This window comes from Arvicanthis niloticus, chromosome 13 (genome assembly GCF_011762505.2).
Source record: "Arvicanthis niloticus isolate mArvNil1 chromosome 13, mArvNil1.pat.X, whole genome shotgun sequence".
In the NCBI taxonomy this organism is placed as follows: Eukaryota; Metazoa; Chordata; class Mammalia; order Rodentia; family Muridae; genus Arvicanthis; species Arvicanthis niloticus.
The window spans coordinates 58,826,811-58,849,357 of record NC_047670.1 but is presented as its reverse complement, the minus strand read 5'-3'; the positions used below and the strand labels follow the sequence as shown (position 1 = coordinate 58,849,357).

The 22,547-nt window shown below is 51.3% G+C and overlaps 1 protein-coding gene across 2 annotated transcripts in view; it reads left to right on the top strand.

The window, feature by feature from the left end:
• Sult4a1 (sulfotransferase family 4A member 1) overlaps nucleotides 1–16,848 on the top strand; it is a 28,544-nt gene extending 11,696 nt beyond the window's left edge. Inside the window, exons 3-8 of one of the 2 annotated variants that reach the window (XM_034517246.2) lie at nucleotides 1,580–1,660; nucleotides 2,039–2,165; nucleotides 5,664–5,758; nucleotides 12,531–12,669; nucleotides 14,131–14,259; nucleotides 15,394–16,848. In XM_034517246.2, the coding sequence (XP_034373137.1) occupies nucleotides 1,580–1,660; nucleotides 2,039–2,165; nucleotides 5,664–5,758; nucleotides 12,531–12,669; nucleotides 14,131–14,231 (543 nt within the window). In that variant the 3' untranslated portion in view covers nucleotides 14,232–14,259; nucleotides 15,394–16,848. The remainder of the gene's footprint in view (nucleotides 1–1,579; nucleotides 1,661–2,038; nucleotides 2,166–5,663; nucleotides 5,759–12,530; nucleotides 12,670–14,130; nucleotides 14,260–15,393) is intronic. The other variant, XM_034517245.2, reaches the window with a different exon arrangement.
• The last annotated feature ends 5,699 nt before the right edge of the window (nucleotides 16,849–22,547 follow it).

Sequence of the window (22,547 nt, the reverse complement as noted above, 5' to 3'; positions counted from 1 at the left end):
GCGGGCTCTTGGGACAACTGAGGGCCTCCAGGCAGTTCCATCTAACCAAGAGGAAGAGACTGACAGGTCTAAGTTTTTGACTATGACCCTGGGACCTGTCAGGTACAGGTGACTGCTGTCGGCGGCAGGAAGTCTACAGGGTGGAGAGAAAATAAATATGTGTGTTTGATCATGGGCTGAGGGGACATGGGGGAATGAAGCAGATTCTGGTCCTTTCTTCATCTGTCAAGGGAGCCAGGAAAAACATATTTGAATAAAATCTTTGGTATCAAGAATGAGAGTAGTGGGCTGGAGATGCAGATGGCTCAGTAGTTAAGAGCACTGACTGCTTTTCCAGAGGTCCTGAGTTCAATTCCCAGCAACTACATGGTGACTCACAACCATCTGTCGTGGGATCCGATGCCCTCTTCTGGTGTGTCTGAAGACAGCTACAGTGTACTCATATAAATAAATAAAGTAAATAAATCTTTAAAAAAATGAAATTAATTAGGTGTGGTAACTTCTCCCTGTTGCTCCAGCGCTGAGGTGGCTGAGGCAGAATAACATGAGTTTGAGTCAGTCTGGACTGTATGATGAGATCCTGCCTCAGCAGTAAGAGGGTTTGTGCATTCTGTCCCTTAGAGGTATCTGCACCTTTCTTTCCATTTCATCCCCCACTACCTCTGTAGGGCAGGCTTTGCAGCCCTTACCTCACCTACCTGCCTTTCTGCTAGATAAGCATTGTGGGATACATCTCTGAGAGCCCCATTACACGTGTCCCGGCAACAGATGCCTCCTGATCTTGGTGAGCTTGTTCCTGACTGGAGATGGTCCTCCAGTCTGCAGCCTGTGCTGCTCTCATTGACTCCTCCCCAGGGAACACTGGGAGTGTGGAGTGCCTCTTCTCTAAGTGCCCCACGTGTGGGTGCTGCTCCTGCATCGGGGGCGGTAGTGAGCTGACAGTTCCCACCTCATAGGGTAGGAAGTCGTGATGGCTACAGAGCTGGGGACAGTGCACCAGAAGGCAGCAGACATCTAAAGAACATCCAGAAGGAAGAGAGGGACAGGGCGCACCAAGACTCATGGTCCAAGGGGACGCCGACAGGATGAGGGCCCCTGCGCAGAGGGCTGAGGGAGCCAAAGCTGCTGCCCATGGCCCCTGGGCTGCTACGAGGTCACAGTGGAGGGTAGCTGGGTACTTTAAAGCTGGACATCCCCATATTCTTACGGGCGCTATTTTATGCCTGTGTTTTGTGTTTCCTCTGCCCCTCAGACCCTTCCTCATTCTCAGCCACTCAAATCCAACCCCTCTGGTCACAAGGAATCGATCCCTCAGGCTGGGGACAGGGCTTCTCATTATAACTCTGGGGTCCAGCCAGGTGTGTATCATGTCCAGATGGCTCAGGCGGGTAGTTGGTTAGAACGTATACTAAGTCCTGCTTGGTCAGGATCCTCCCAGACCTGTTAGAAAGGCCCTGGGAGGAGGATAGAAGAGGTGTGTGTGTGTGTGTGTGTGTGTGTGTGTGTGTGTGTGTGTATGCTCACGCACATGCATGTGTACACACATACATGAATATAACTGCCACACATCTTCCCGCAGGAACTGACGTCTCCCCGCCTCATCAAGAGCCACCTCCCCTACCGCTTCCTGCCCTCTGACCTCCACAACGGGGACTCCAAGGTAACCTACCTCACCTCTCTCATCTTCCACTTCCTCATTAAGAACCCTAGGCCTCTGAAACTACTCCAGGTGCCACTCACCATCCCTGGCCCAGGGTCCCTCTTGGATCATGTCTGCAGTGCTTTCTCCATGCTTACCAGGTAGTAGTGGGTGTTCTCTCTCACAGTTGAACATTGGAAGATGGAGTTCACTGTGCTCCCTGTTCTTATCTCTCTGTCCTCAGTTACAAAGTTCCCAGGCATCTGTCTTCTACAGATGACGGTAGTACCCAGTTAAAGCATTGCAGTAAGACAGTCACGTGCTCACCCTGTATGCTCAGCCCATGGTCCAGAGCCCATCAGTGCCTGGAATGAGCAATGGTAACCCATCTTCCTGCAGGTCATCTACATGGCTCGCAACCCCAAGGACCTGGTGGTGTCTTACTATCAGTTCCACCGCTCACTGAGGACCATGAGCTACCGAGGCACCTTCCAGGAGTTCTGTCGGAGGTTCATGAATGACAAATGTAAGTGCCACAGGGTGTGTGTGCTCTGCCCTGTAACCACCAGCCAGTACTGGAGCTTCCTGGGAAGCCCTGCCTGTAATGGTACCTCACCTGCCACTGTGCAGATGGGGCTTGAGTTCTCACCAGATGGAGGAGGCGCTGAGGCTGGGCAGCTGTGGATCTTAGAGGCAGTGCAGATCCTGGGACTTCTGAGTCCTGCTCCCCACCACCCTGCGGGGTTCTCCAGTTACACATCTGTCCTCCCTGCCTGGGTTTTTAGTGAGGTGAGAATGACAACTGTGAACTCAGAGGCCCAGAGCTCTACGCTGTGAATGGTAGAGACCAGCGTGAAGGCCGCCACTGGGTGTGAATGATCACGTGGGCTGGACTTCAGGGGCTGGCAGTGATGCAGAGTGAGGTGCTTGTGATGAATACTTCCTGTTGGCTCCTTTCTGCCTGGGGTAGAGGGAGCAGGGCCTTTCCGCCCCACCCCACCCCCACTCATCTTCTAGGAAATCAGGGACCATCGGAGGAAGCAGCCCTGTCCCCATCTCTGTCTTCACCCTGCAGGTCATCTATCTCCTTGGAACTACTGTATCAATTCCTCTTTGGCTGTGTTCCCACCACTCCTCCCAAGCTCCTCCCATACTCCTGTGGGTCTTGTGGCTGGCAAGGAACAGTGTAGTGTGCACCCAGTCATGAGGAAGGGGTTACATCACAGGTTCATTAGTCCACACTGAGACTGTCCTCTCCCTGAGTCTGAGAACACGTTAACTGCTCGGTGTGGCTCATCAGAGGTCCTGCAGGAAGGTTGTGAGTCAAGATGAGAACAGAGTATGTAACAGTGAAGCCTCAAGGGCTGTAGGCCTCAGGGCAGCCTTCAGGAGCTGCCTACCCAGGCTGTGGTGCAGACACCCTGTAGAGTAGGTTGCAGCAGGCACACTGGGCTGCCTGCAATTGGAAAACCACAGGGACCCAGAGGGTTTCCTTCTGTTAAACATGGCTTCAGCCATGCCCAGAGCTGGTGCCCTATTCCCGTCTGTGGTGGGAAACTGCAGCACCCATTGCCCAGGGTCCCTGAGCCTGCCGCAGGCTCCCACCCAGCTTTTTTCCCTGTGCACTATTGGGGTGCCCCATGCAGTCTCACAGGTGTTTGAACAGTCCTCTCCTGGTTCACAGCATTGGACCTTCTAGTCCTGGTGCCCAGGAATAAAACCATGGTGACAACAAGAGTCTGCCACAATCAGCTTCTGTACTCTCAGCCAGTGGTGTTAAATGTCTCCTGACACAGGTTTCCCTGTTCTGTGCAAAGCCACAGGTTCAAGGCTATGCACTCTGGCCTGGATCCTACTCAAAAAGTCTGACTTTGGTGCTCACTTACCCAGCTCCACTCTTAGCCTCTCAGTGCCGACAGCATGCTGATCTTTTTTCCCTGTCCAAAGCTCAAAAGAAAATGACAGCTAAGAGAAGAAGCATTAAAACAACATTAATGGGCCATAATCCCAGCTGCTCAGGGACTAAGGCAGGAGACGTGTAGGCTCAAGGCCGTCTTGAGCTACAGAGGGAATTCAAGGGTAGCCTGGTCAATTTAATGAGACCTTGTCTCAAAATGAAAGGTAGTGAGAATGCTGGAGATGCAGGTGTGCTTGCCTGGCATGGCTGGCCCTGGGTTTGGTGTCCCCAGTATAGGACAGAGTAGAGGATGGAGCAGGCACTGTGAGGAGGATCTACATGAGTATGTTGGTGGCCTGAGACTCCAGAGCTGGGGATAAGGGATGTCCAGATCAAGTGGCATGCCTGTGAAACCTCTTTGGGCAGGGTCAATGGTATAGTATGGTGCACTCTCTGGACAGTCTTCCTATGACAGAAGCACATGGCGGACAGTCTGTGGACAAGGTCACTTCACAGATGCTGTGTTGGCAGTGGTCTGTGGACAGACACTGACTTGTGTAGGGTGTGAAGTACTTCAGAGGTGGCCTCTTCCTAGGTTGGGTCAATGTTGAGCTATAACATCCTGCAGGCCTTGGGTAAGTGGCTTCATGGTCTTAGCATAGTGAGGTGTGAAGAGAAGCAGAGAGTCTTGGCAGGGCCCCTTCTCTGGAGGCTCAGCTCCCACTAGCATGCATGTATCTCTTTCTTCTGTGGCCCCAAGTACAGAGGCAGTGGGGTGTTCTTCATCTCCCTGGTAGCAGTCAGCATGGTTCTTCTTCTCCTCCTTCTCTTCTTCCTCCTCCTCTTCTTCCTCCTCCTTCTCCTCTTCCTCCTTCTTCTTTTTCAGACTTTATTTATGTATATGAGTACACTGTAACTGTCTTCAGACACACCAGAAGAGGGCCTCAGATCCCACTACAGATGGTTGTGAGCCACCATGTGGTTGCTGGGAATTGAACTCAGAACCTCTGGAAGAGCAGTTAGTGCTCCTGACTGGACCTGGCTGGCCTTTCTTGTGCAGCATCTTGTCACCAATGGGGTCCAGGCCGTCTGGAAGCCCTGTGCCTTGTCTAGGAGTGGGGAGAGTGTCCTCCTTCTTTACTAGGCCACTTGCCTTCCTCCTGCCCCAGGATCTCGTCTGCTTGGACTGAGTTCCATGGATCCAGATTCGGCTCCAGGCTCCCATGGCAGCCGATCCCTTGTGACGTGGCCTGCCACCGCCCTTTCCTGAGACTTAACTCTGTAAAATGAACAGATTTGCTAAGAGGACTTCGCAGAGGTCAACCAGGTGTGTCTGAGTAGGGTGTGACAGGCAGGTCCACTGTGCCCCAGTACAGCTCCTTACCCAGGGTACTTGCAGGTGGCCATTTATGCCTCTGCATCTTCCTGCTGCTCGGCAGGGTTTGGGTACCACTTCTGTATAGCATCTCACAGAGCCCCCACTGGGATTCCCCATGGCAGCATGGCATGATGACCGTCACAGGACTGCACAGTTCGGCCAAAGAGATGGGAGCGCAATGGCACTTGCCCCTAGGAATCCTGTGACATAGCTTGCAGACTGGGCCAAGTCCTCTTATATGTGCCAAATGCCTATCCCAGACCTGAGGTGCCGTGGCAAGGCGAGGCCACGCTGTGGCACATGATGCCTGTGTGACAGCGCAGCAATCCCACCTGTCTTTCATTGCAGGTTTCTCTGAGAATGCCTGGTGTCAACCAGAAGTCATGGGGTGGGGCCTTGTTCTGGAACGATCTCAGAGCTTCACACAGCCCAGCCTACTCCACCTGCCTCTTTGTTCTGATTTCTCTGAGCATTGCTGTCTCTCATTGGCATTAGCATATGTGCCGTGTCCTCAGATCTTCAGAGCGCACCCTTGCCATGTCAGGTCTTCAGGGCATCTGTACTCGGGATGGGTAGGGGTGAAGAGTGGTGACAGGAGCAGGAGGGCCTAGGGCCTTTAATGGTTTCTTCCTTCTAGGAGATCCGGTACTTTTCTTCCCAGCAGCTGGGCAGGAGCAGGGAATCCTGTGGGGGCAAGAATGCCTGCACAGTTTCCCTTCCCAGCTGTGCCCCTTTCCCTGTCTCCACAGTGGGCTATGGCTCCTGGTTTGAGCACGTTCAGGAATTCTGGGAACATCGAATGGATGCAAATGTGCTTTTCCTCAAGTATGAAGACATGCACCGGGTGAGTATTTGGGGGTAGGTACTCTGTCCACTCTGCTCAGAGACGCTGTCCACGGTGCTGGAGCTGTCCGGGGTGCTGGTGCTGTCCAGGGTTCTGGTGTCAGCACCGAGCGGAAGCAACAGGGGGATCTGCACAGTTCCTTCTATGCCCAGGGATGCAGGTGGGTTTACATCCTTGGTCCAGCAAATGGCCTCTGTTGGGACAGGCTGGGTTCCAGTGATGTCATGGAAAGCCTGTTTCTTGACTTTACTGTCTTAGTAACAGAAGCAGGACCTTGGCCATTATCATTTGCTGTCTCAATGCCCTCACTTTGGTGACTGTATGAGTCAGTATGCCAGGGTAGTTGAGTCACTTTGCCTTCTCTGTCAGCTTTTGGGATGCTTGTGACCTTGTGTGTTGGCCTGTGGCACCCCGTCTGTGTCTCTCCTTGGTGCTCAGGGAGGGAGGTTATTATTGGTTAGTGTGGATGTGAAGTCTTACTCTGCAGGTTCTGCTAGGTATGGCTGTAGTGGGGAGCACTCGGTGTGTGAGCATTTTGGGTGTCTTGGTAGCTGCATTGTCTTCTCTCTGTCTCTTTCTCTCTCTCTGTTTTTTGGGGTAGAGTTTCTCTGTGTAGTCCTGGCTGTCGTGAAACTAACTCTGTAGACCAGTCTGGCCTCAAATTCAGAGATCTGCCTGCTTCCACCTCCTGAGAGCTGGGATTAAAGGTGTTTGCTACCATCTCCCAGTGGTTTCTCTCTTAAAACAGGCCAAGAGCAAACCTGGTCTTGACTTCTCTCCCTCTCAGTATCTTACCCTTATCTTTACTTCACTGCAAACCCTTCCCCTCCTGTCTCAGGCCTCTCGTTGCCCTGGCCCCACAACCCCCAAGCTGCTCTGTTCTGGTCTGCAGTGATTCACTACTTCAATACAGCAGGTAATGGTTATTGGGTTCCTATAACCCAGCCTTCTAATGATACGTGACATGACCTCTCCCTTCCTCATTTGGCTGCCAAGATACCACGCTCATCTCCCATAATCCCCATCTGTCAGATTTATTTCCTTTCCTTCCTTTCTCTTTCTTTCTTTCTTTCTTTCTTTCTTGCTTGCTTGCATGCATGCATGCATGCATGTATGTGTGTATGTATGTATGTGCACCACGTGTATGCTGGTGCCCAAAGAGGTCAAAAGAAGGTATTGGATCTGGAGTTAGGAATGGTTGTGAGCCACTATGTTGGAAACCAAACTTGGGTCCTCTGCAAGAGCACCAAGTGCTTTTAACTGGGGAGCTGCTTCCCCAGCTCCACGTCTTGCATCGCTTGCTGTCTTCCCATCTCCTGACTGAAGATGCTTGCATGCCACAGGCCTCAGCCATGGCCTTAATTTTCATCTTTTCTTCTGTTCACTTCCTGTGGTCTCATTTCTTTGCCATGTTTGGAGCCCTGCTGTCATTGTACACACAGCTGTCTGTGGGTGTCCCAAGACACACGTCTATGTGGGTGTCCAAGGGAGACTGAGGACTTGATGCACCCAGATCAGCCTCTGACACTTTCCTTCATCTCAGTTCATGGCAGGCCACTCTGCCTTCTGGGATTGCTCAGGTGGAATTCTCTATTTGTCCAAATGTCTCTTTCGCATTGTATGTCTGTGTCCCAAGTCCTGTTGGCTCTGTCCTTAAATCTGCACACTTACACAACCAGTTGTACCTAGGTCTGCCTGTCTTTCTGTCCATGCCTGCCTCTCTCCATCCTGTTACTGAGTTATAATCTGAGCCTTTACTCCTGGCTTCCTCCCCAGCTGCTCTGCCAAGTCTTCTCATCACAGTGGCTGTGCCTCTTGGTGCTAAAAAATTCATCATCGTTTATCTTGTCACAGCCCATGTGGCTGTGGGTGAATGTCCCAATTCCTGGATACCCTAACCTCCCCTACTGCCTTGTTATTGCTTGAACCTGTCCCCAGCTTCTGTTTCAGGCCTGAGCATTCACTCTCGCCATCCAGAATGTTCTTCAGATGTCTACGTGGTTTGCCCTCTCACCTCTGTCTCATCTGCTCATAGGCCCACTTTGTCAGCAGGCCCCTCCCCCTCTTGTGCCACTGCTTTCAGAGTGAGAGAGTGACCTGCAGAGTGGAGACACCTACCCCCTTTCCACAGGAAGACTGAGGTGCCAAGTGTCAAAAAGCCTGTGCAGGCCTCTGTCTGGAAAAAGCTAAGGGTACACAGGCTTGGGCTGCAGAGAGCCAGGTTCAAGTGTCCTCTTGAGGTTCTGAACCAGGGCCGACCAGGGCCAAGTCATGCTGCCCACTGTGTCTGGGGGTAATGGTTAATGGGAGGGGCTGGAGCAGAGGTCAGAGAGACTGGAAGTGTGTTAGAGCGTGGCAGCCTGTATGGACTTGCACATGACCTCGGAAATCTGATCGGGAACGTGTTGAAGGCACAGGGTGGAGGTAAGGGGCTCATGTAGGGGTCTGGGCGACAATGACTCCTGAGCACCAGGAAGGGCTGAGTACAGGTTGTGGTGATGTGGTGTCCACCATATCTCCTAATCTGCCATTCTGGGAACCTCACTACCCCACGCTTGGTGGCCAAAATATTGAGGACCGCTCTATCAATATTGAAACCCGCACTGCCAAAAGCCTTGGTGGCTAAATTGTCTGAGCCCGCACTGCCCCAGGCTGCTCCGGTCTGCGGGTCGGGGTTCAGCAAGAGAGAGAGTGAGGATGGACTCGAGGAATGGAGACCAGACAGGGTGTGATTCAATCCCGTTTATTCTTCAGTCTCTCTTCCTAGTCCAAGTCCCAAATCTTGAGTTCCTAGTCCCTAGTTCCTAGTTCCTAGTGCCTCCAAGTTCCAAGTTCTAGTCTTAAGTCTCATCTAAGTACGAGCGTCTAATCCTAGTTGCCTGTCTCAAGTCTCAAGTGCCTACTACCTAATAATTTCTTCTGTCTGCCTCTCGCCTTTTATATGTCTCCCTTCTAAGCCACGCCTTTATTCACACCTTTAAGTCACGCCCTTAAGTCTTGTCTCTAAATCACACCCTTAAGTCACGCCTTTAAATCTCACACCTTTAAGTCTCACACACCCAAGGGAAGATCCTGGGTATCTAAAACAAGATGTTATCAGAGTGTACTCAGCTGTTGTAGGCTATTATAAACAAGTCTCTTGTCAGGGTATATGGCTCAAGATGGCTTCAAGGATGATAGCCACCTTCTCTCGGCTCCCCACACTGAATGTCCTCTCTGCAATGACTCTAGGCTGGGTGTATGCACTGGGGACCCATGAGTACCAGAAAACATACTGTAGGGGAAGTAGAGAGAAGGCTTGTGCTATGGGGTGCTGCCCACCTGGTGGGACCCAGCCATCCTGCTGGGAAAGCTGCAGGGGGTGCAGTAGGCACCAGGCCGACAGCCTCACTAACTATTGCTGGTGGCTAAGAATCCCAAGGTCTCGAGGCCTGACCTTTAACCCCACAGCCAAGGGACGATTCCTGGTGGCCTGGATGCCCACATTTGCAGAGAATCACAGGTAGATGGGCGTATTTCAGAGGATTCTGTCCACAGTCTGTGATTTGTTGATTCTGACTCTGAGGTGGGGAGGGGCCATGCTTCATAGGTCAGTTACCCCCATGGAAAGCAGGAAGCCAAGAGGGGCCAGAGGTTGGGGGATTCCCCTAGTGACTACTTCTTCCAGCCAGGCCAGGCCTCCTAAGGATTCTGCTGTTTCCACAAACACTACCCCAGCTTGGGGCCACCACGCATCAGCATCTGGCCTTATGTGGGTTATCAGCATCATGCCTTATCAGACATGGCTACTGTCTGATTTCTAAAAATCATTTAATTATGCATATGTATGTGGGTTTGTCCATATGAGTGCAGGTACCCATAGAGGTCAGAAGAGGATGTCAGATCCCCCTGAATCTAGAGTGGCAGGCAGTTGTGAATGTCACACATGGCTACTGAGACCTGAACTCCAGTCTCCTGGGCAAGAAGTGTGTATGCTTGATGGCTGAACTATCTCTCCAGTCTCTGCTTTCTACTTTTTAGGGTCCTTCATCAACACCCCAAAGGTGCAGCTAATAACAGGAGCTCCCTGAGGGGAGATACTCAGCGATAACCAGTCACTGAAGTCATTGCTTTAGTGTCTAATCAACGTTCAGTGGTCTTTCCAGAAACCTCACTTGTAGCTACTGAGGTCTTTGATGGAGGCTGTGGGGGATAAGATTACTTTGTTTTTTTGAGACAGGTTTTCTTTGGGTAGCCTTGATTGCCCTGGAACTCAGTCTGTAGACTAGGCTGGCCTCAAACTCAGAGATCTGCCTGCCTCTGCCTCCAGAGTGTGGGGACTAAAGGCATGTATCACCATGCCCTGCCTGAGATTACATTTTCTTTTTAATTTTAAATTTTTTATTTTATGTGTATGAGTGTTTTGACTGCATGTATGTCTCTGTACCACATGGATACAGTATCCACAGTGGCCAGAAGAGGGTTTTGGATTTCCTGGGACTGGAGTTATATAGGCAGTTGTGATCTACCATATGGGTGCTGGAAATTGAACCTGGGTCCTCCGGAAGAGCAGCAAGCTCTCTTAACTACTGAGCTATCCCTCCAGCCTCTAAAATTACATCTTCTAGGAACTTAAGTTCTCATCTTACTGTAGAAAAACTAGCCATGGGAGAGCACCTGCAGTTTCCAGTTGTGGAATAGGTGGGCATGTTTTTGTCTTGGTGTTATAGGCAGAGCTGGGTGCTCCCCATGGATCTACTCTTTGTGTGTGTGTATATGTGTGTGTGTGTGTGTGTGTGTGTGTGTGTGTGTGTGTGTGTGTGTGTGTGTATGTGTGTATGTGTATGCTACATGACAACATTAGTCTCTTTCTTTCCACCTTTTGTTTGAGATAAGGCCTCTTGTCTTCTGCGGCACATGCCAGGATGGCTTGCCAGTGACCTTGCTGGGATTCTCCTCTCTGCTTCCCATCTCCCTGTTAGGAGCACTGGCCTTGTAGATGTATTGTATCATGTCCAGCTTCAGTCAGATTCTGGGGATTTGAACTCAGGTCTTCACACTTGTGTAGCAAATGCTTTCCTCTCTGGGCTATCCCCCACTCTCAGCCTCCATCTCCCCCTTAGTGCCTCAGCTGCCTCCCTGCTGGCAGTCCTGTCTTGGTGGCCTGTGCCCAGGTGCCCCAATTAAGGGTCCCCCTTCACCCCTACAGTCAACCTGAGAGGTAGTCTGTCACAAGTGAGGTTCCCCTGATAATGACAGGTGGCTGGCCAGCACTCCTGCCCATGATGATGGATGGAAGGTGCACCTTAAGTTTGGTAACCATCCAGCAGTTTTCTTTAACATGTGTCCAGATGCAGAACTGGTCCATCCTCCAAGAATCGTGTTGCATGGATGCCAAGCTTCCTAGAGCATCCTAGCCATCTGGTTATTTGCTGTAGCCCTTTCTTTGGGCAGTTTTTTCTGAGGGCCAGTTTTATTTCTCTCTCGTTCTTTTCTCTTTTAAATGGCAGATGTGGGTTCTTCTTATTTACTTCGTGTTTGCTCTGACATCTGTAGTTCACGTAGCCTGTTGTGCCATTCCTGTGCATGTGCCTCCCTGACCCCAGGAAACAGAGACGACAGGAGTGAGGACTCCGGGATCAAGGCTGCTGGGTGGGTGCTGTGGGAATCCACGGAGAAGCAGACACTTCCACCTCAGCCTGTTGAAGTTAAAAAATATCAGTTAACCAGTGTGTGCCGTGATCTTGCACAGCTTTAGGGACCAACCTAACTGGTGTGATAGGGAATGGAGAAATGACTGACAGACAGACAGACAGACAGACAGACAGACAGGCTGGGGTCAGGTGGGAGATGTACTCTGACAGTGCTGCACAAGCAGCCACGAGGAAACTCGCTGGGTTTATTGTATACAGCCACACAACCAGAAAGGCTTTAGTTGATCTTGGTGGGGGTCTCTGTAGGGATGCAGTATCAGGACATAGACATCCAGGAGGAGGGAGGAAGAAGGATATGTCAGCATCCTCATATGCACTGGGGGAAGGCTTTGCAGTTCCCATGGGTCTGAGGCATGGGGTCCTTGGCATGTGTGTGTTCGTGTTACCACACATTTGGTCAGAACTTCCTTCACTCCCGATGCAACCATGTCTAATTGGAACCAGCCTGAGGCTTCAGGTGCTGATTTCCTTCTAGAGAGGAAGCAACCTCCAGCATTTTCCTAATGTTTGGACAAGCCAGCTGTGGGTGGGCTTTTGGGGACTTGGGAGGGACAGGAGGTTCCTCAGGATCTCCCGGGGAGGGGAGAGCATGACTGCTGTGCAAGATGGTATGCCTGCTCCAGCTATATCCTGACTTCAATTGTGGTGTTGTGGGGGGCTTGTGGTTCTTTGTCCAGTGTGCCACTTTGTAGGACTGATTTTCCTCTGTCCATTTTCCTGTAGGTGAGGTAGCTGGGGCACGGGCCACTGAGGCACCTGTGGGTGCAAAGGATTCCAGAAGCTGGGTAGCAGCTAGATCTTGCCAGTGATGGGATATTCTTTATTGCTGTTTATAAATGAGCCACAACTCTCAAAACCTCTTATGTGTATCCCCCACCTCCCTCCTCTTCCCAGAGCCATGGGTTCAAATCCCAGCCTTGCAGTTTTCCAGCGGAAATCAACATCTTACCCTCCTGGCTGATTTCCAGACTGGTTGCCTAGCTCTGAGGAATAAAGCCATGAGTACAGTCCCCAGCTCAGTCCTGTGTCCTGGAGGCTGCCTCTGAAGGGCTGCTCTGCTCTCTGTCCTTGTTTTCCAGGACCTGGTGACCATGGTGGAGCAGCTGGCCAGATTCCTGGGTGTATCCTGTGATAAGGCCCAGCTGGAGTCCCTGATTGAGCACTGCCACCAGCTGGTGGACCAGTGCTGCAATGCCGAGGCCCTGCCTGTGGGCCGGGGTATGTGTCTCCTCCCTCCTCCTGCTTGGAACCTTCTGGATTAATTTCTCTCTCGGTAGCAACACTTGCTGGCTGACCAATGCCTATTTATTGAAGGCATGGTGCTCCAGGAGTAGGGCATGCTCTGCCCACCTCCCCATGTGGTGCTACAGTTCAAAGGGGCAGCAGCTGCTAGGGCTGGCTCAGGCACTGGGCAAGGTGTGTTTACACAGAGCCATTCCCACAGAGGAGTCAGCCTAAGGCAGGGCTGTGTTGCCAATGTGTTTTGCAATATAGGGCAGGTTACTGACTGAGCAGCCTTCCTTTCTGGTGGTTGTGAGTCGTGACCTGTGGTGGATTGGAAGATGGATCCCATATGAGGAGATGCCCTCTTTCCTTCCCAACCCAGAGGATACTGACCAAGGGAGGGGCTTCTGGGTTTGAGTGGCGTGTATGACAAATGACTAAGCCTAAGGGCAGCCAGACATGGATAGTCAGAGCTAGATGGAGGGCAGGAACAGTTGGTTTGTAGGCAGACGTTGGGGGTGACATTCCAGACAGGAGTCCTCCCAGGACCACTGAGTCAGTTTCCCAGCTCTTTAGGGCATGTGTTGGCTGCTGCCCAGCAGGGCAGCGTAGGTACTGAAGTCCTGGGATGTCTCAGAGCAGTGGCCATTCCCACAAGTCCACTCTAGGTAAGTATGGCCTAGGGTTGCAGCCAGCTGTCAGCAGTGTGAACTGGACACTTCTAGAGGGTGAGAAGCTGTGAATGGAGATCTTAGAACTTTGGGTGGTGCCCAAGGTGGAGAGAAAAGCTGGGCTCTGATTGTGGTCTGGCTGCCTCTTTATCAGCCCTGGGATAGCTATGACTTCTAGGCATTCCTATAAGTTCCAGTGGCTAGGGGCCACAGGCAGTTGCTAGGGGCCACAGGCAGTTGCTAGGGGCCACAGGCAGTTGCTAGGGGCCATAGGCAGTTGCTAGGGGCCATAGGCAGTTGCTAGGGGCCACAAGCAGTTGCTAGGGGTCAAAGGCAGTGGCTAGGGGCCACAGACAGTTGCTAGAGGCCACAAGCAGTTGCTAGGGGCCACAGGCAGTTGCTAGGGGCCACAGGCAGTTGCTAGGGGTCAAAGGCAGTGGCTAGGGGCCAAGTGCACTGGGCCTTGCTGGAGAAGGATGAACTCTGCTCCTCCAGAGAGCTGTTCACCAAACCACATTCCTTGTCCCGTGGCTGCATCTTCACAAGCTCTTATTGTTTTATTTGCCATTGTTTGGTTTTGCTTTCGCCATATTCCGTTAACCCCTGCTGGGACCACCTCCTCAGCCCCCTTTTGTTTGCGCACGGTGAGTGTGTGGTTTGTGTGTAGCTCGCCAGGTCATGTGTGCTCCGCTGTGCGCCCACACACTCCTTCAGAGGCGTCTGCTCTGTCACTGTTGGCCTTGGTTTTGGTTTATTTCAGTTCTGTGGTTTTGTTTTCTTTTAGCACATTGCCTCTTTACTCAGAAGATCGCCTTGAGGTGGCGAGGATGCAGGGGCTCGGGGAGCCGGCTGCATTGCTTAAATTTGGTTCATGTCACAGCATAAATTGTCTTGATTCCAAACCCTACACCAGGTGGGTGACTCCTCTGACAAGCTCTCAGCTGGGAAAAAAAATAATCATGGAAAAATATATTTATACTGTGGTTGGTCTAGAAGCTTCTAATTTGGTCCCTTTGGTATCGTTAGAGGGTGACGAGAAGAATTTTATTTTACTTTTCGAGCACCGACAGATGATGTCTCATTAGCAGAGAGAGAGTCCTGGTGTGTCAGTTGTTTTAGCTCAACTACTAGAGGGCTGTGGCTGCAGACCTGAAGTCCTGCTGGGACAAATTCCATGCAGGGCTCTCTGTTAGAGATGACAGAGTTCTGACTTTAGAGCTGCCCCCTCCCCCAAATCCCACTTATATAAAAGCATAAAGTCACCCCACAAACTGTTCACCACTCCCATGGATGGGAGGTTTGGAATATAAACTCCTAATATCTCTCCCTCTCCCTCTCTGTCTTCCGTCCCATACACACACATACACACATACACACTCCCCTACCTTCCTGCTTCCCCAGCTCTAGGCAGCCCAGGACAGCAGCTGGTGCTATGGAGAGACTCACTCTTTTTTTTTTTTTTTTTTTTTTTTGAGTGACAGATTTTATATCCAGCCTGGAAAGCCAGTTTATACCGTGGGCATTTCATTCATTTAAGCCCTCCCCAACTTAGTTTTAACTCAGACTTTTAGAAATCTCCACCCTTGATGCTTTCAGGAGAGTTTCCTGTTGGCCCTTGGGATGATTTTTTTTTTTTAACTTTTGCAAATTCTCCAGAGGCAACCAATACACCAACAGCAGTTGGTCAAGCACTCCTCAGAGCATGGACTTAGCCCACAGTACTTTCTCTCTGGCAGGTTCATGGCAGGAACACCTGCTTGGTAGGTTCTGGGAGCTAACCCGGAGCAAGAAGTGAAGTCCCTCTCAGATCTCAGGTGTGGATCTGTGTGATGCCTGGGGCGTAGTTGACAGAAGGAGACAGAAGGAAAGCTTCCCCCAGACTTAGGGCAGTTGGTTCCATTGAGTCTTGCCACAAGCAAGAAGGGTCTAGCTCAGGTGGACCATCTCACCTGGCAGGCCAAGTTCAGACAGGTCTGGCCATTCCTGAGGCTGTCTTTCCTTCTGAAACTGGTGGATACAGCCAGCTCTACTCTGGTCTGTGTTGCAGGAAGAGTCGGGCTGTGGAAGGACATCTTCACTGTCTCCATGAACGAGAAGTTTGATCTAGTGTATAAACAGAAGATGGGGAAGTGCGACCTCACGTTTGACTTTTATTTATAATACCGGAATCCGCGAACTTGCATGCTCACGGTCCCCAGATGCTCTACTAGCTAAAAGTCCTGTTTGCGTTCATTTATTCCTTGCTGGACACACTTCCGGAAGCTGCTTGGAAACAGCAGGGGGCGAGCCTGGTGGAGAGAGCCAAGGAGTGAGAGGATGCTGTCTACAGCAGCTGCCTGGCCTGTAGTGTTTGAGTCTCCACATGGTGGCCATATCACACACAGAGGCAGGCAAATGTCTGCCCTGTACCCCGACTTATTCACTATATTTTATAGTGCTTTTCACTGAAAATCGAAATAAATACCTGTCAACCAAATGCAAGTCCATTTCCAAGGGGGAGCAGGAGCGAGCTGTGCCAGGATGCTAGGAAGCTCTCAGGGGTCACTGTAACTTTTACAGTCTTTTCTCTAGGCACAGCTAGTTCTGAGATCAAAGGATGGGTTGGGAGGAGCTGGCGAGGCGAGCGTAGCCTGTGGGGTTCAGTCTTCTGGAACCATCCTGATGACAAGCCAGGACCTGTCCCAGAAACACCTCTACACATGCGGCTCTCTGAACCCAGTACAGAAGAGACCAAGGAATGTTCCGGCAGGGAAGCTGGCCTTAGGCTGCGGATGGCATCTGAAGGCATTGGTGGTGTGTGAAGAGTCCCTACAGACACCAGGCTGCACCAAGAATTAATGTCTTTCACAGCCTTCACTTGCTCCCCAAGGCAGTGACTGATACACTCCTGCTGGCAAGAGAGACGACATAGCATGGTTCTAAAGTCCCTAGTCGCTGTCCTGTCTGCTCCACCTGTGCAAAGGCTCTCACTCAGGAGACCCAGTCTGCAGGTTGACTGTCCTTCATGCAGATAGGATTGGCAAGCCCACCTATGTGAGTGGGCACCTTAGCCCTCAAGAGTGTCTGAGGGAGCCATGGTCCCATGTGCTACCCACCCCCACACGTACTGGCTCAAATTTGCCTCAAGCGGTGACCAGATGAGCAGGGGACCAGGAGATGCCTGCTTGTGGGGACCAACTTGTTCTGTTCCTTATCAGGTTTGGAAGAGTTTAACGTGGTGGTGGGAGGCTCTGGCTGTGGAAGGAGCCTGCTGTGGGCCAGCTCTGAAGCAAGTCTGGTTGTAGTGGAGTTACCTCTGTCCAGAGAGAAGCTTGTGTGGGTCTGGTGCATGGTTCTCTGGGGTGGGCATGGCAGCGCCTTTCCTGTTGTGTCTGGGGAGGAAGGCTGCTTTCTGTGAAATTTTCTTTCTATTTTTCTATTTTTAGTACTGTACGGATGTTCCGGAACCGCACACGGTACTCTGTGCTTGCTTGCATCTTTAATAAAAGACACCTCCCCTGTCGGTGTGTTTTGTCTGTGTGCTGGGTAAAGAAGGGTCCCTGAGCATTCTCCTCAAAGGACTATGAGCCCCATTCCTGCCCTGTCCCCTGGGAGTGGCTACAGTGGGAAAGAGCCTGGAGTGGGTTCTGATGAGGCAGAATTTGGTTGTTTTGCCCCCATGCAAACTTCAGTGAGAGTTGAAACCTATGTACTACTTCAATGACCTTTGACCTGGAAGTGAAAGGAAGGGTGAGAGATTCTGGTATTCCTGTGGATCTTTTCTACCTCTGTAGTCTGTCTGCCTCTGGCTCCATCCCAGGGCATGGTGGGATGGAGACTGATAGTCCTTCCTGGCCATCTTCTCCAGTCCTATGGGAGTGAAGTCTGGGTACCATTTCCTCTGTAGAGATGGAGAGCCTTGGGTGAATGCAGACTCCGCATAGTCATCTTTGTGTCCTCATGCTGTGTCTAGAAGGATCTACCCTTAAGTCATTTCCAAACTAGACATACACTAGGAAGTCCAGAGGAAGCAAGGCGATGGAGTCCTTTGTCGGCTCTACCTGTAACCCCTCAGCTTGTGCAGGACCTCCGTGCTACCGTGGCATCATGCTAGCCAGCAAGAAGACTCAGCCTTCCGGCGCTTTAGTTCCAGCCAGGGATGAGTCAAGGAGACTTCAAGTTAGTTCAGGATCAGGAGTGATGTCATGAGGCCATTGAGATCAAGCTAGCTCAGTGGGAAGAGCCCATGTTGTATTAAAAGGACTGGCGTTCAGCTCCTTAGCCATATGTGAAAGCAGCCACCCATAATCCCAGCTCTTGGGAGGTAGAGACAGGATTCACAGAACAAGCTAGACCAGCCTGTATTGGTGAGCTTTAGGCTGAGCGAGAGACTGCCTTAATTTATAATTTGGCGAGCAATCAAAGAGAATACTAGCTGTCAACCACCTGCCCCGATATATACCTGTGCACTCACATGCATATGCATGTAAACATGTATGTACACCACACACATCTCTCCCCGCCGCCCCCCCCCCCCCCCCCCCGCCAACCTCCCAAAAGACAGACGTTGCAGCCACTGAATTCACATGGAGGACTTGGGCTTAGGAGATTGTGGGAGAGCAGGGCTGGCAAGGTCCAGGGCGTGGCCTGCACAGGGGCTGTATGGAGGTTAGCCAGGCATCTGTTCATAGAGTGCCCACTAGAATATGAGAGCTTGGGGAAGCCCCGGAAGATTTCATCGGGAGGATGTTACCTTGTTAGTGTTTTCTAGGGCTCCCTGGCTGCTGAGAAGTTTCCTGTGAGGGTATCTTGAGTGGATTTGGAGAATAGCTGTGCTGGTGTAGAAGCACTGAGCCGGGCTGTGACAGGAACAGAACACGCAGAGAAAGGTAGAGTCACGGGCTAATATTCATAGAATGGCCCTCATTGTGCTCCCTTACGGAAGGGCCCGGGGTGCAGGTCATTGGCAGCCTGACTTGGCTTCACAGAAGAAAACCCTTGAAAGTCTTTTGGGGAGCAGCAGAGGTGTCAGCTCTTCCTTAAGAACTGGAAGTTCTGGCTGCTGCAGCTCTCTTGCTGAGGAGTCCTGAGCTCTCCTGCTCTGCCTCACCGGTTTGGTTGGTGTACTGGGCCTCTCTGCGCCTAAGAGGCTTCTACACGTTAGAGTCAGTGAGCTACTCGGACATTATCTTGCTCACTCTGTGCAGTAGTCTGGAACACCACCAGGAAGGAGGTCATTTTGGAAGCTAAATACAATACACAAAACCTTTTCCAAGCCCGGGACTGTGTTACTCACCCGTAAGACCACCAGTGGGGAGGCTGAAGCAGGAAGCTTGTGAATTCAATGCCAGTCTGAGACTCTCCAAAATCCAGAACAAAACAAACAAACAAACAAACAAAAATCAGACCTAAAATGTAAAAGAATACCCTTACCTAGCATGTCCTGCCCATCCCCAAGCTGCAGGCCATCCATCGCCACCTGGTGGCTGCAGTGGGATTGTCATTTCACAGCTTGGGTTTAGTTTGTGGTTTTGTTCACAGCCCAAGAGGTAGGGAGTGGGGTGGGAAGGACACCACCACCCTGTGTGGGCACATACACCACTAAAAGCAAGCCCCATCCTGAGGACCTCCTGTAGACGGTTTTTACTCACCTTCCTGTTTAATAGTGTGAGAGGGCGTGTGGCTCCAACGCAGCTAATCCTCCTCTGTGTAGCTAGCCAGCCCTGCCCTGCTTAGAACTTGGTATTCCCCTCCCCAGAATGCCATCCATCATTGTACACCGCATGTTGCATATTTAAAACTGGGTGGCACTGAAGACCCCCAAACTTGGGAGACCCTTACTCAAGTCTCAGGAAATCACGGCCACCCAAAAATCACAAGACACCATACCTGGATGCAATCAGCAGAGGTTTATTGGGGAGAGTTGGCTAGCCAAAGGTCAAACTGCTCGTCCACGCAGGAACAAAATTTGACAAAAGGCCAGCAAGCTGGGGGGCTTTTTTATAGCATGGGGTGGGGAAAGGGAGGAATTTTCGCACAGTTACACGATTGGTTGCATTTTCACACGGTTACACATGATTGGTTGTTTTACAAATTTTGAACATCAGCAGGTTGTAACACTGGGAAGACCTCAAGGGGGGGTGGAGGGGTAACCAAGAACAGTGGAAAGTTAGCTAGTTCTTGGAACCACCCAGATGACTTGCATCTTTCTCTGTGGTCAGGAATGTGTCTTCTTGCTTTGGGCCTTCCCCACCCACAGGTGGGTTTTCTTCCCTGAGGCTTGAGGAATGTTGCTCTTCCCAGAATGTATCTCGGGCAGTGAAGGCTTGAAATCTTACATTCAGTTCCGCTTCTGGAACCTGCATTCTTTTTGCTCAGGTCTAGGGGTAAAGAAAACGCCTATATATATTTTATAAAATGGTCTTTATAATTTTTCACTCTACAGCACCTCAGTCTGGGTAGTATAGTCATGGAATCCTCAGTCTGGGTATAGTCATAGAATGACCTCTGACCCTAGCATCTGAGTATGCCCATGATCTTGACGCCTCGACTCAGAGCAGTCCTTTGTGTCCCCTGTCAGACAATGTCCCTATATGGTCTGAATGACCCTTAGCACGCTCACTTTCCTCTCCTGAGCTGCCCAGTCCTGCACCTCCACCGAGGCAGCATTCCTTCCTGCACTGGATCGGTTCCTCTACACTTCCACCCCTCCTTGCCTTCTGACATCCGTGTCACCTCCTGGCATCCCCTTTCCCTCGTGGACACGGCTGCCCTGGGATGTACTGCCTAGCCAGCAGCCGATGAATGAATAGGGCCACATCTCAGAGAGCCCAGAATCTTCTGTGTACTGCCGCTGCTGAGCTGGTAGAGGGTAAACCTCCCAACTCAGGCCCAGAATGAGCAACCAGCTCCTGAACTTCCCAATGGCCAAGGAAGCTCCTCCCATACCTGGAGGTGGAGCCTGTGAGTCACCACAGGAGCCTGTGCCTGGTGCCCTTCCTCCCAAGTCTCCGCCCAGAACTCGATGCTTTGGAGCCACTGTCCTTCCCCGGGCATTTCATTTCCCCGCCCCTTCCCTGCACGTCATTCACTGAGCACCTGCCTGTGGTAAGGCTGAGTGCTACGGACGGTTGTGGCTGGTCTGCTCTCTAGATCTTTGCTCACTTCTAATCCCCTTCTGTGTTCTTAAAGGGCAGCGGTTCTCAACCTTCCTAATGCTGTAACCCTTTAATACAGTTCCTCATGTTGTGGTGACCCCAATCGTAAAATTATTTTGTTGCTACTTTATAACTGTCATTTTGCTACGGTTGTGAGTTGTAATGTACATATTTTCGGAGACGGAGGTTTGTCAAAGGGGCAGCAACCCACAGGCTGAGAACCACTGCTGGAGGAGCTCATTGCTCTGCCTACCAAAAGCCAGAGTCTAGCCAGCCAGGGAGAAGAATGGAGCCACAGGGAGGAGCAGACCCAGTGCCCTGAAGGCTCAGAACTAGCAACCTCAAGAAGGGTGGAGACACTGCTGGGTGTAAGCTGGAGCAGGGTCTGGAAACAGGTGGCCCAGCAGGGAGTGGGGCAGCATAGGGAAACGAGGGGGTGCTATTTCCTTGCCTGGAGTCTCCTAGCCCTTCCAACACTCTTGGGACCACAAGGAGAGATCTTTCATCTCTGACAAGGGATCTCAGTGTGCAGTCCCGGGAGCCTCCTGTGACTTTGGCACAGTGGTCTGGAGAGGGTAGCCGAGCATGAGGATTGTAACTGCTGTCCAGTGGGGATAGGGCCAGCAGGAGACAGCCAGTCCCAGAAACATCTGCCACACAGTGTGGCCATCATCATGGTCTCCGAGGCATGCTGGTCCTTGGCCAGCTCCTCACATCAGAGGACAGTCTGGCTCATGCTTGGATCCTGGTGTGGGTGTTGACACTGAGTGGGAACTGCAGCCCTGAATCCTGCCTCAGGAGGGAGCCTCCTGCTGCTGTGTTCTGTTAACAATGGTTCTTGAGAAAGCAGAAGATGTTAACATGTTACTGAAAGGCAACCAGGAAATACATCTTATGCTTTTAAAAATTATCATTTGTGTGCGGGTGTGCACGCGCATGTATAGTTGTATACACATGTTTACACGCATGTGAGGTTAGTGTTGGGTGTCTTTTTCAGCTCCTCTCTGCCTTGCTGTCTTGGGCTAGACTAGGTCTCATGGAATCTGGAGCTCACTAATTCAGTTGAGCTAGCTGGCCAGTGAGCCCCAGGGAGCCAACTATTTCTACTTCTGCACTTGGCTTTCTGCTTCTGCTTCTGCTTCTGCTTCTGCTGCTGCTGCTGCTGCTGCTGCTGCTGCTGCTGCTGCTGCTGCTGCTGCTGCTGCTGCTGCTGCTGCTGCTGCTGCTTCTGCTTCTGCTTCTTCTTCTTCTTCTTCTTCTTCTTCTTCTTCTTCTTCTTCTTCTTCTTCTTCTTCTTCTTCTTCTTCGAATATAGGCTCTGGGTGCTCAAGTTTGCGCAGCACACACGGTATTAACTGAGCCATCTCCCTAGCGCAGCACACACGGTATTAACTGAGCCATCTCCCTAGCGCAGCACACACAGTATTAACTGAGCCATCTCCTTAGCCCCCAGCATCTTGTATTTTTTGAAGCCGCCATCTTTACCTTGATGTGTGGTGTTGGGTACCAGCTGTGAGGAAGTTGAAAATACCTCATGGCAGGCCAGCTCTGTGGAGGCACACGCTCCCTCGTTTCCATGTATGCTCTTGGGAATCTCTGGTGAATGGCTACAGCCATTTGGTTTCTGCACCCTCTCCCCTCAGAGTCGACTACAGTGTCCAAAGAGGGAGGAAGCTTTTCTACTGGCGGCTTGCTGGCTGTGGCTCACACCTCTCTGCCGGGGACTCAGTCCAACTGTACAGTGCATGAAGGCTTTGAGCTTACTTTCGGTGGGCATTTCATTTTTTGTAACATAGCTGGGATACGCTGAACTCCTGCTTGGAAAGCCTCAGGAGGCCAGGGCCCAGTATCGCTCACTTCCGTTGGTGTTAAGAATGTTTGATGTTAGCAAGAATGAGACCAGAGAGACGGCTCAGGGGTTAAGGGCACTTGCTGCCCTTGCAGAGGACCTCAGCTCAGGTCCCAGGTGGCTCACAGCTGCCTGTAACTCTAGTTCCAGAGGATCTGGTGCCTTCTTTCAGCTTCTGCAGGCCCATAGAAATTAAAAAAAAAAAAAAAAAAAAAA